The sequence below is a fragment of the Zeugodacus cucurbitae genome, chromosome 5 (assembly GCF_028554725.1).
Source record: "Zeugodacus cucurbitae isolate PBARC_wt_2022May chromosome 5, idZeuCucr1.2, whole genome shotgun sequence".
Classification (NCBI taxonomy): domain Eukaryota; kingdom Metazoa; phylum Arthropoda; class Insecta; order Diptera; family Tephritidae; genus Zeugodacus; species Zeugodacus cucurbitae.
In genome coordinates, this window is record NC_071670.1 from 40,091,328 (window position 1) to 40,104,277 (window position 12,950).

Here is a 12,950-nt window from a genome sequence, read left to right on the forward strand (position 1 = left end):
ATAATCTACAAAAGTGTTAATAAATCGGTGTCGGAATTTTTACGAAGGTGGATGCCGCGACGAATCATGTGCCGCTGGCAGCCACAAGGAAGTGTCGCGCATTGAAAAATATTGAAAAATTCCGTTATACACACATATGTGCTCGTGTTTATATGTGTGTTCAACACGATTTTCGAAAAAAAACATGATTTTTGCGGTATGCGCGAAATTCAAGGCGGTCGGTCGGTCCATCACATACGCTCGCACAACAACAACAGTGTTGTAAAATTCCAACAAAAACAAATAATTTCTAACCGTCACTTTGTTGTTTGTTTGTGCGTTGAGACGACGAGATTATGTGCCACCAACGTTGTCATTGACGCCGTCAACATCTTCGAGTAAAACCCAGGCAAACCAAACCACAAAACAACAATAACAAAAATGCAAAAATCTCTCAAAAATCGCCAACGTCAACATCAACGTCATCATCGTCCCACAGCCAGCAAGTGCGGTTTCGTTTTTCGTCTACCGCCGTCGCCCCCAACTGTGCGCTCTTCGCTCGCACTCCCCACTAAATGCTTCGGACACCCGGACACGCTACAGATCACTACACAGACGTTGTTATTGTTGCAGGCATAATTTCTTATACGTCCGACATTAATGGTCGTTTAGCGAGTCGCGACTGCCGTAGTTCTTAGTATTTTTAGCAGAGTAGAGATTTTGAAAAAAAGACACCAGTGAGAGCTTAAGAAACTAAAAAATAAATAAATCAAAAATAAAAAATAAAAAAAATTGAAAAATTCTCATATATCTTATAAATTGGACACTTTGTCATTGCAACAACAATGGTGCAGAAATTTTTTGTTTTTTTTTCATATTTTTATTTTCGCGTTCGAAAGTAGGAATTTCTAAGTATTAAATATAAATGCAATTCAGTTCCGTTTCGGCGCAAGGAAATTTTTGCCAGATTGCGCATTTTTCGCGCACAACACAAAATATTGCATAACTCAAGCGTATTTGTTTTTGTATTTTATAATTTTTTAAATTTAATTAATTTTTTTTTTGCATTGCCCGCCTTTATTTCATTGCCTTTCTTTCTTTTTCCCAACTCATATAGCATATATTTTGTTGTTGTTGTTGTCGTCGTATTGTGTTGAGCTGTAGGCGTGTGTTTCGTGGATCCAATCCAGCAAAGTCGAGACGTGAGACAACAGTTAAAAAACCAAAAATCTATTAATTTATTGAAAAAAAACATAAACTGCCGCAACACACAAATTCTTCTATTCGAACAAATCAACTGCAGTTCCAAAACAAACAAGTCAAAAATTTAATAAAAAATAAATAAAACTCAAGCAAATACAACAAATAAATCCAACCGTAAAACTATATATATTGCGGCAGCCAAATTAAGTTATAAAAATTTATCAAAATTAAGATCACACAAAAATGCCTGTAAAGAAACAAGGTAAGCACCAGTGATCATCAAGAAAAAAAATCAGAAAATTCAGTAAACAAAAACAATAGTAACCAATAATTTTTTAGTAAAACTGAATTACGTTAACTACATTCTGACTGACCACACTAACCAAGTATATAACATGGCGCTAACACCTGATTCATTCATTCATTCATTATAACTAACTCTTTGTTGATTGACTAAATTTGCTTATATTTTACTAAAATTTTATTAACAGGGACTAAGAACTACAAAGACAACCAAAAATCTTCCTTAACACTTGGATTTCAATATGTTCATTAATTTTTATTTGATTAAAATTTATTCTCACTGATAAACTTCAGATATAATTTTTTTTCTTAAGCAGTTCCTGAAACACTTTCAAGTTTAAGGTATCTCTAAAATATTATATTTTTCTGCGAATATATGAGAGATAATAGAAATAATGCGTATTGCGAAGATTCTTTGAATCGAACTAAATATTTACAAACGTAGATCCATTTGAATTGGCACAATATGTCACCTCACTAGCTCATACAACTTTAAGATGTTGTCTCCGCAATATGTTCTACTCCTTTTAAGTTTTAATTTAATTTCAAGCCAACAGCAGCATAGAGTTCGTTAAAAAACAATTTTTACTTTTTGCTTTAGGTCACTTACATTGGGATTCAAGATTGAATCTTCCTCCGTATACTAGTCGTTTATAACTTATAAATCTACCTACACTCACTAGTCGTAGGGAAATGCTAGGCATACGATTTCTAGTAAAACTTCTGAATGGTTCAGTTTGTAGCTCTTTCCTTTTGTCTGATATCAAGTTCAATGTCCCATTTCGTTCATCTAGGCAGTTTAGACCATTACTTTTAAAATCTTCGAGAACAAATTTTGAGTTAAACGAACCATTCCGCCAAATATGTTATGATTTTAATTCTCATTCCAGCACATTTGACCTGTCTGATTCGATCTTTAGCATAAAAAAAACTATTATGACTTCGCTTAATAAGTAAAATTAAAAAATGTTTAACCTTTTGTTTTTGTAAATTTTAAATCTTAGCTGTTGAAATTTTTATTTATGTAGCTGAGCATAACGCTTAAAAAATTCTTGCCTTTCATGACTCGGCAAATTCCGCTCATTTGCGGATTGCGCCCCTCGCGTCGGTTGGGCGGGAGAAGGGTAATCGTTTGGGTTTATAAAAAAGACAAAGATATCTCCTTTCAATTCCCGATGGAATAGTTGCTATTATTTTACACTGCCTTATAATTCGGTTATAGATTTGATTTCTCTGGCACTAGCTCAGTTTGTTTGATCACTCTTCCAACGAATTTCTTTTTAATGCCATATGAGATGTGTTCAAAAAATTATGGTAATTTTGGTTTTTTGAAAAAAAATATTTCTCCATTCATCTATATTAATGTTGTCGCCATGAAAATAGTTTCAATTCGATATTATGCCCTTATGCCAGCGCTTCTTCCAATCGTCAAAACACCTCCAAACTGGATTTTTGTGAAAGCTTTGTAAAACGACGACCCTTTAAAGTTCTCTTTATTTTTGGAAGTCACACGGAGTTATGTCTTGGGTATATGGAGACTGTGGCATCGTTATAGTATTGGTAAGGTAGCAATGTATAAAGTTCGAAATGTTATCGTACATCAGGGACATGTATTGTCTGTTGGACTATTGACAAATGGACTCTCCCGAACCCGTGAAGTTCACAATTTAAGTAGTGTTGTAGTGTAAGTACGTCAATAAAACGGTAGTCCAATGAACTGCAGTTTGCATCTTAAGGAGAATAGCTCACTCAATCTAGTTTCAGACCTGCACCAAGTCGTTTTTAAGATAAAATTACCTCTGCGGAGTACATAATAGTGGGAAATATTAGAATCTCTTCTTCTTCTTTTTATACCCTGAACAGGGTATATTAAGTTTGTCACGAAGTTTGTAACACTTCCGCATTTTACTACATATCTTCACGAAATTTGGTGTGAGTTATTGTTCATAGAAATAATTTAATCTCCGAAAAAATTGTTCAGATCGGTTCACTATAGCATATAGCTGCCATACAAACTGAACGAGAGTTTAAAAACGAAAGAACTGAAAGTTTTTATGAAGGTAACAACTACTGAAGTCAAGACCTCTAACATTAAAGAATTTTTGATCCGAAAATTCTGCAAGCCTTCGAAGGACGCTCTCTAGTAATCATAACTATTATGTTTTCTGTGATATTGAGCCAACGCTCATTCAAATATATATCACATCCATAGGATCTATGTATTTATTCAGCAGAATCTTTCTGTCGAAATTTTTGTTTTGCGACAATACTTTCTAGAAAACATATCTGTAATATTTTCCACGTTAGGCAATAACTATCGATTTTGGTAAAGAAGATTTCTAAAGTCACAACGTAGATGTTTGCCATTCCCAACTGAGTGGCAATAATTATTAAAAAATAATGCTAGTCGGTAACTATGATTCAATCCGCGTTCTACTAAGTTAGTGTGTAATCTGTGAATCCCCCACTAAATACTAGATAACTGAGTAAATAATTTTATATATATTTTACACATTCTTATACTAATAATAACTATTTAATATAAATAAACAGGAAATTATTTCTGTGTTCACGCTTCACACTTGCATATATTATACTCGTACAAATGTGTAAAAATATTTACTTAAGTGCAAATGACAATTTGTTGCGCCAAATAACTTAATCGAGCCGCATGCATCATAATTTAAGGGTGAAAATGTGAATAATAAAAAAAACTGCGGTTTAAACCGGAACTTGAGCATTTATGGCACATAGACACATGCCATGTCCATGTTTTCTCGACCATTTTCATACCTGCTGCCTCCCTTTCGCCGCACATTGTACGCTGGCCGAATGCTGACCAACGTTTATGCCATCGCGTGCAAATCACCCGGCGCTAATTGTTGGGCGTTAATACCCGTAATACATGCATCCTAGTACATGTGTATAAATATGGTTGTATGTACATACATATGTATGCATTGGTATGAGAGAGAGAGTGTGCGTGCCTTACACACACACACTTAACCCTCCTGTGGCGCTATGCTGGTAGGCTTATAGGCTCACGAATAATTTGCATATTGAAATATGTACTTCGCGCAGAGTTTCACTTAGCGCAGGGAGGCTTAAATGAAATGCAAGCATTGAAAAAAAGGTGTGAAAACAGCGATAAGGCAATTAAATGTGACTTATAACTAATATTTAGAAACTAGTTGTAGATTTGTTGAAGCTAATTCGAAATTGAAAGTGAAGGTACAAGGTGACCCGAGGCTAATCTAAAACTTCATTACAAATTGTCGATCCATAGTCGTTAAATTGTACAAACTACACCACAAGGACCTAAGTAGGTTAGTTATGGTTAAGATCAAGGGCTATATCTCCGAAACTGCAGAGAGTCTTACTTAGACAACTTCGACTCTCCCTTGTGGCACCCAAACACTTCTAACTGATCTCCAAGCCAACTGACAAAGCGCTTGGACTCGATTACAAAGTTCTAAAGTCGGTTAATGTTGATTCCAGTCAATTCGCTGGGTTCGGCGAACGTGTGCCTACCGTGGTGTTTTAAACTTAGCTGGACTTTGAGTTAAGCTCTAAGTTTCAACCAACACCGAATTAGTCAAGACGTCTTTTCTTGTCTAATACCACAACATTCCATAGCTTCATATGACGCATGCTCGCTTGGTGTGCGTTAGAGCAAAGTACGTTTTTGTGTCTTATTAGTCAAAGGCGTTTTTGACTAATCCGGTGTAAAGGTAATTATTATTCAATATTTCTGATGACTGAAGGAGTCATCCTGGTTTATTGACGTAACCTATAACATAGACGTTCTCTGCATAACCTCAATAAATATTTTGCTGAAAGAGAGAGAGAGAGAGAAAGAAACGTCCCATTAAACGTGTGACCAAAAGCGAAAGGTTATGCTGAATTGCATTTCTTCTAATGTAATGTGTCACTTTGGGTCTGTCATTCTGTTATAAGCACATTCTTCTTGCCATTTTATGGTGGTGTACTTTTCTTTGTTTGCTAACAAATTGCGTAATTTCACTTTCACTAAATGTAAAAGCCCTTAAAAGGAATCGCAAATAATGGCCTTGCCACAACTGTCATGTTAAGGCCGCTAAATAAATGTGCTTTCGTACAGGGTAGTCCAATCAAGGGCACTTTCTTTGTGGATTATACCATTTGAAGTCTTAATGAGTTCAAGTAAAGGGATTACAAATTACAAAGTGAGATATTCAAATATAAGAGAATGAACTATATTTATGGTATTTTAGTAAGATATAGTCATTTACCAGTGATTCAGTGAAGAAAGCTATGAGTTAAGTTTTGAAGTCATTGGCAGCATAGCTATTCTAAGACATTCATTGAGTAAATTATTGTTGGGGCATACTTTTGAGAGATTGAGGATAAGTATAGTATATGGTGGAGCCGCTGGAATAATAGTGCCTTAATTAGAACCCAGTGCAAAATTCTGTAGTAATGATAGAGCTCTTAATAACCATTTCTAGCTAGCATATATCACAAATTAATGATTTTTATATTATTTTCTATTTAAGAAACAAAAAAAAAATTTTACTTTTCTAGAAAAAAAATTGGAAACGTTGAAAAAATTGGAAAATTCAAAAATTTACAAAAAAAATATTAAGCATTTTTCACTTGACCTTTTACGCTATTTTTTATTAAAATAATTTTTTTAATTAATTTTAATATTTACCTAAATTTGTTTTTGGTCCACCCTTTCTAAAATCGCTAATTTTCCACGACATTTCAAACACAGCTCAAAATCATAACTTTCATCGATCATTATTGATTGGTTTCACTTGTACATGTATGTCTGTATTATGTCACACACAATTTTCTTTTAACTCTTCTCCCTTCGCATTCGACTGTCCCACTCATATTCGTACACTCATAGGTATAGCATGCATTGCATTTGAGAATGCGTAATTTGTAGGGCATTTTGTAAGTTTTCCGCAGAGCTTAGCGCTTAGTTAAAGACGTGGTTTGCTGACAAGACGTTCTCGAACACACATTTCGCGGAATAATTTCGAAATTATACACACAACACATTGAATGCATAGACATTTTTAAAATTTTTACATAATACTTTCAAAATTTACACGTAAATAAACGATCCGAATCGAACATGGACACGGACAGTGAGCGCGAGCGAAGTAGTGATCCCAATCTATTAACCAGCAGCGATAATCACACATTTCATGATGACGAAGATGATGATGATGATGATGATGACGATGCTGACTCTTCAGCGCCCGAGTACGCCGAGGATATTCGTGATATTCGAGATATTGATTTCGGTTCCATTAGTGATGTCGTAACACACGCCGGTAGTGATATATATGACCTTGATGACGATGATGATGATGAGGACGATGATGATGATGATAATGACAATGGACGCACTGAAAGAACATGTCTTTTAGTTGCAGATGCCTATAGAGTTCACCGTAATAGACGCTCCAGGAGTAGGCAACACATTAAAAGACGACACCAGCAATCGCTTGAACGTGAGAAGACAAGCTCACTTAATACAAGCAAGCTACGGAATTACAATAAGAGCATCAAAGCTACAGGAAAATATACTTCGGATGAGGACGAAGAGAAAGTACCATTGAAACAAAGTAGTTATGATGAGAAACCATACGAGCAGTTTGGCAATGTTTTAGCGGAAACTGTTGCCGCAAAAGAGACCACAGATAGTTATGAATCGGCTGAAGTTTGTACAGTAAAAGTTATAAAGATTAGTGGTAATCTTGCTGATAGCACCGAAGAAGACGAAGACAACGAAGCACCATTCAGCAGTCTAGATGGAACTGACGATGCTATTAAGAACAACGACGAAACGAAAACCGAATCACCAGTGAAACTGAATGCGCCACCAACAAAAAATATTTGTGTTGCTATAAAAGTGTCTGAAGAAATTGATGTTAAATACAATGAAAGCGCTGTCGTTCTCGAGGAACTAAGAGATTGCGCTGTACCGACGCCAACGCATGCAAGTTTTGAATTGTTTGAAGAAGAAACAGCTGATATTGGTACAAAAGCAACAGCAGAAGAAACTGCAAGCGACATAGTCGTACACAAGACAAACAATGATAACAACGAACACGAACCAGCAGAGTCCTCAGAAATAGCACTGCATCCGGAACTAGCGTCCGAGAAAAACATCAACGACGACGAAGGTGACAACCGCGACAACTGCGACGGTGACGACAACACGGGTACGCTTACGCAATGTTTAACCACAAAACCCGAAGCGAACGCCAACAACACGACTACTACAACAAACATCGCCAACGTCTTGGCGGACGAAGAGAATTGGCGCGATAGTGTACGCGAATCGATTGAGTGTTACTACTCGGCACAGGATCTGCTTGAGTACGGACATCTCTTGAGTAGTGGCCTTAAAACGCCAGACATTGAGTCTGGTTATTTTGAACGATCCGAATCGGATATATCACGTGATGAGAACGAAGTGTATACGAATAATTTAAGTAATAGACTAAGACAACGTTCATTTTCGAAAACGTATAATACCCAGTTAACCAATATGTCGGAGAGTTTACGTTTCGAATTGAATCGTTTCAAAACGATGATCGAATCGATCGAACGTGAACGTATTTATGGACAGACGGTGCAAACGAAACAGGATACATACGAAACGGTTACTAAAGCAGAAGAGAGTTATAATGTTGATATGGAGGCTGAAGTGACGGCAACGGCAGAAGCCGTGGCGGAGGCGATATCTATAACAATCACCGGTGCTGCCGAAACGGCAGAAAACGCCAGCGCGATGGATGTGGATGAGGAGGAAGACATGGATGTGGAGGGCGCTGTGGGTGGCGATGATGATGATACGCGTGGCTATTGGTCCACCATTTTCGGACAAGCCAGTCAAATCGAGGAGACCACGCCGGAAATGACGCTTGACGAACGCTTCGCTGATATACAAAGTATGCCAAACTGACTTTATCAAACAAAAAACACAATTATAAATTTAGATTTTTCTTTCAACTGCACATACTAGCTTCATAAATATATAGTTGTAATATCTGTACATACAATACTTATACTATATCGCTACTAACCCAAGGTATGTAAGCGCTTACGCCATTAAACTGTTCGTCCTCTTGAAAAGCTAATTAGCTGTGCTTCTACCGCATTCACACATACACATTCTCTCTATCACTCTCTCCCTCGCTCTCGAACACATTGCATGCATAGACAATTTACATATATTTCCCATCTCTAACCTTGCGTTCTCTACTATTGCAGAAGCACATCGTGCCCTTGAATTATTGGAGGATTATCACTCGAGACTATCAGAGCCGCAGGATCGTGCACTGCGCATAGCCATCGAACGGGTGATACGGATTTTCAAATCACGCTTATTTCAAGCCTTATTGGGTATGTATACATTTCAAATATGTATTGTACCTTGTAGGAATATATTTGCTTACACTTTATACGTTTATTCTATATGGAAATATTAACACTAAGTCCAAGAAAATCACTAAACTGAATGATGTAAGGTTCACAAGAAATTTTCCTAAATTCTGAGATCTATTTGATTGCAACCCTTTCTTAGACATAGCTTCTTCTCTATTTTCGATTTTTGAAAAGAGTGAGAAGAAGAGAGTATTATGTTGCATACTCGTGCATTGCATCTCTTGATCGATTTTACTCCGGATTGACAATTTTTGTTCCATTTCCGGATCCGGACTTTTGTCGACTTTAAAAAGAAAAGATAATTAATCAGTCGTTAATAATTCTGAAGAGCATCTTAGCTAAGTTTAGTGGTTTAAATTATCTGAATATGCGAAATAGTTCTTAACCTGATAAAATCCTTGCCCGATCCATTTGTGTAGACCAATTCACTTCTGAACGGCATATTGTATATAAGACACTATACTATATAGTAAAATTTTTTTGAATAAGAACGCTACAAAAACAGGTTTGGGATTTCAATGAAATTCTTTATTCCTGTAAAAGTACATTCGATGCCATTATGTATGCAACTCGATTTCTTTTGCATGGGCAATACGCATACGCTTGCAGCAGTTCGGACACTGAACCCAATTTTCGACGGTTTTCAAGCATAAATCGGCCGATACGGCTGTAATTTCACGTTCGATATTCATACGAAGTTCATAAATCGTCGCTGGCTTGTTCGCATAGACCATACACTGGAAATAGTCAAATCGCACGACCGAGGCGGCCAATTGACTGGGTCATTTCGTGAGATAACACATTCACCAAACTTGGTTTTCAATAAATGGATTGTGACATTCGCTGTGCGGCCTGTGGTGCCGTCCTGCTGGAACCACATATTGTCCAAGTCCATATCAGCCAACTCGGGCCAAACATTTTCGGTTCTCATTGAGCGGTAGCGGTTCCCATTCACAGTAATGTGCCCGTTTTTATCATCTCGAAAGAAGTTCGAACCAATGACGCCGCCGGCCCATAAACCGCGAAACCGTAATTTTTTCGGGATGCAATGGTGACTCATGGAGTACGTGAGTATTGATGCCAGCCAGTCAAATAACGCATATTTTGTTAATTGAAGCCATTCATCAGCCGACCATAAATTGGACGTATAAATTGAGAACACTGACTCCGAATTTCGGTATTAAATTTTAATACTTTCGACTCGTTGTTAGACCGAATATCTTTTTATGATGAAATGGCACTTTACTGAAGAGAAATGTCAAAAGAGCGGGAAATATATAGCGTCGGTCTACTTTTGTAGTTTCCCTATTGAAGAGCCCTTTATAATATGGGTGGTACAAAGAGTACTTACGAGCATTTATTAGGATCAGATTTTTATTCTACGATTTAGGATATTATATTAAAACGCATTGGTTTCCAAAGGGTGTAGATAGATCATCAGTTCAAATAGGTGCTTCTAGAAAATGGGTTACAAGCTCTCATCAGCGGGTATCATAAGTTTTCCCACGAGGTCATTGACGAGCATAATCCAATTTCCTAACGGGAAATGACTACACCAGAACATCGTGCATTGTGCATAAGTTTATCGATTATGGATTTTCACCCACTTTTACCTTCACCTCGGCATGTACACGAACCTCGTATGCACACAACAGTGTTGCATTCAACTCGTCCTATGGCAATCAGCATTATTACAGGGCTGATGCACGAGGCCACGTACACGTCGTATTTGGGTCATCGCTTTTAGACGTGCGATGCTCTCACAACGGTACAAATGAATGGAACGGATGAAATGCTATATTTGCAGGCACACATACGCACGTACATTTGTTTGTATGTATGTGTTGTTGTGATAAGTATTGCATACGAACGTCCATACTGAATGGGTGGCTGTGTAATTGTTATGATTCCGAGTGCTATGTTGTTTATTTAGCTTATTTTTATTGTTGTTCTTGTTGTTGTTGTTGGTTGGTTAGCTGTCAGTTGCAGTTGCCGTTAAAGTTTATTGTTTCGGCGTTTATCTCATGACACGACCGTTGCGCTGACTTTTGAATAGTTCGCTTGGCTTTTCCAATTCAATTCAGTTGAGGTTTGAAACATTTTGATTAAAAAAGTAACCAATCAATCGGTTACATCAATGTCAGTTGGTTGAATTTGTGCCGGGTGTTTTGGAGTGTTTACGCAACCGGCACCCCAACGAAGTTTAGTGCAAATTATTTTAATAGTCCCAGACGGAGTTCGATTTGGAAACATTTTTTAACAAGATTTCGCTCTCCGTAAGATCGTAACGTTATCCGTTGAACAAAGTTCGCCAGAAATCAAAATAGAAACAGAGTAGCCGTTGCAATAATAGATTAACGAAACTCGAGATCGGGCTCTTGGGTTATCTAGACATGACGACAAAGTTTGTCACTCAATTGGATCGAGAACATGTAAGGATATAACATATTCGGCATAAAGTCCAATAGAATTACGGAAATCATTATATATAGTATATGGGGACTGGGGTAATTCCTGGACTGATTTCAACTATTTTTGATATAAAGCTTTATTATATCCTAGATTTTACGTTCACATAAGATATCTCACATATTAACCGATATATACAGCATAAAGTCTACCGGAAGAAAAGCTATATATGGGGTATATGGGGGCTAGAGGAAACTGATTTGCCCATTTTTGGCACAGACGCACACTGTTAGAAGGAACACATCTCATATGAAGTATTTTAGAATATCTGAGAGATTTTCCTATATTTTCAATAATAATATTATCCGTAAACTTCGAGGCCGCCATGTTCGATATTTGAGGTCATATATCAGATGGGCTTCAAAATTGTTGTATAAGGAAAGTAGGCGTGTTTTTGAATTGATTTCTTCCATTTTCAAACTATAGAATTTCCTAGAAAATGATACGAACTGAATTTCGTTGAAATTGGTCGAGTAGTTTCGGAGACATGACCCATAAGTGCCCAAAAGACCAATTTTAAAATACTAATTTGAGTGTAAGTCCTTTTGAACATCTTTACCATGAAATTTAAGGTTTTTCTTTACTGAATTAAAGCATTTTTAGTAGTTTTCAACATAACTTTTGTATGGGAGCTAGGCGTGGTTATAATCCGATTTCCGCCATTTTTAGTTTGTATAAGGAAATTAATACAAGAAACGGTTCTAGAATTGATATAGCTTTGATAATTTACGAGATATGTACAAAAAACTTTGGAGGGGGCGCGGTCACGCCCACTTTCTCAAAAAATTATATCCAAATATGTTCCTTCTATCTCTTTATTTATGGTTAAAGTTGTGGTACTTTATATGTTTTCGATTTTTGTGGGAGTGGCAGTGCTCCGATTGCACCTACGAAAGCAACCTTTCTATGGTACCAAGAAATACGTGTAACAAGTTTCATCAAGATATCTCAATTTTTACTCAAGTTAGAGCTTGTACGGACGGACGGACAGACAGACATCCGGTATTTATTATTATTTCAGTTTGTTTTGAATATTGGTCTACATTTTTCGAATTGTGTGGAATGATGAGATTAGTAAAGGCTTAAGTGTACTTGTCGTCAACTTAATTAATCTCTTGTATATCTCTCAACCTTTGCAGAAATTTCACCTACAATTTTATACATCTCGAAGTGTCTGCTACCGTTATTTTCAAACACATTTTTAGTTAGTTCCGGTTGAGCTTAAATTTCATAATATTGGTGTCTCTTTGTAATTCGAAAACAGTAACAAGTCGTCAATGGCTGAAAGATATCAAAGAAAAGAAGCTTGAACGAGCATATGTAGTACATATGTACATAGATAATTTTTGCGATTTTTATTTTAGCTTCGATACACATAAATTCATGTCTACATTCTTAATTTGCCATTTCTGTGACAGACATTGCGACTGGCGGTGCATTTGGCTGATCTATTGGTGGATCATTTGACGGTTCAACTGGCGCGACATTTGGTGTGGTGATGAAAGCCACAAAATTTTCTTCACCCTCACCACTGTATACGAAACGCA

The 12,950-nt window shown here is 36.8% G+C and overlaps 1 protein-coding gene and 1 long non-coding RNA gene across 22 annotated transcripts in view; one reads left to right on the forward strand and one right to left on the reverse strand.

The window, feature by feature from the left end:
- Positions 1-12,950, reverse strand: part of LOC105215532 (uncharacterized) — a 35,362-nt gene that overhangs the window by 15,458 nt on the left and 6,954 nt on the right. The gene's annotated exons all lie outside the window — the stretch shown is intronic.
- The window catches only part of LOC105215533 (disks large 1 tumor suppressor protein), a 119,448-nt gene that overhangs the window by 10,869 nt on the left and 95,629 nt on the right, over positions 1-12,950 (forward strand). For 16 of the 20 annotated variants that reach the window (XM_054232067.1, XM_054232070.1, XM_054232071.1 and 13 more), the window contains exons 1-2: positions 6,912-8,438; positions 8,761-8,892. In XM_054232067.1, coding sequence (XP_054088042.1) covers positions 8,036-8,438; positions 8,761-8,892 — 535 coding nt within the window. In that variant the 5' untranslated portion in view covers positions 6,912-8,035. Of the gene's footprint in view, positions 1-1,096; positions 1,445-6,911; positions 8,439-8,760; positions 8,893-12,950 lie in introns of those variants that run through there. The other 4 variants (XM_054232082.1, XM_054232084.1, XM_054232091.1 and 1 more) reach the window with 1 other exon arrangement.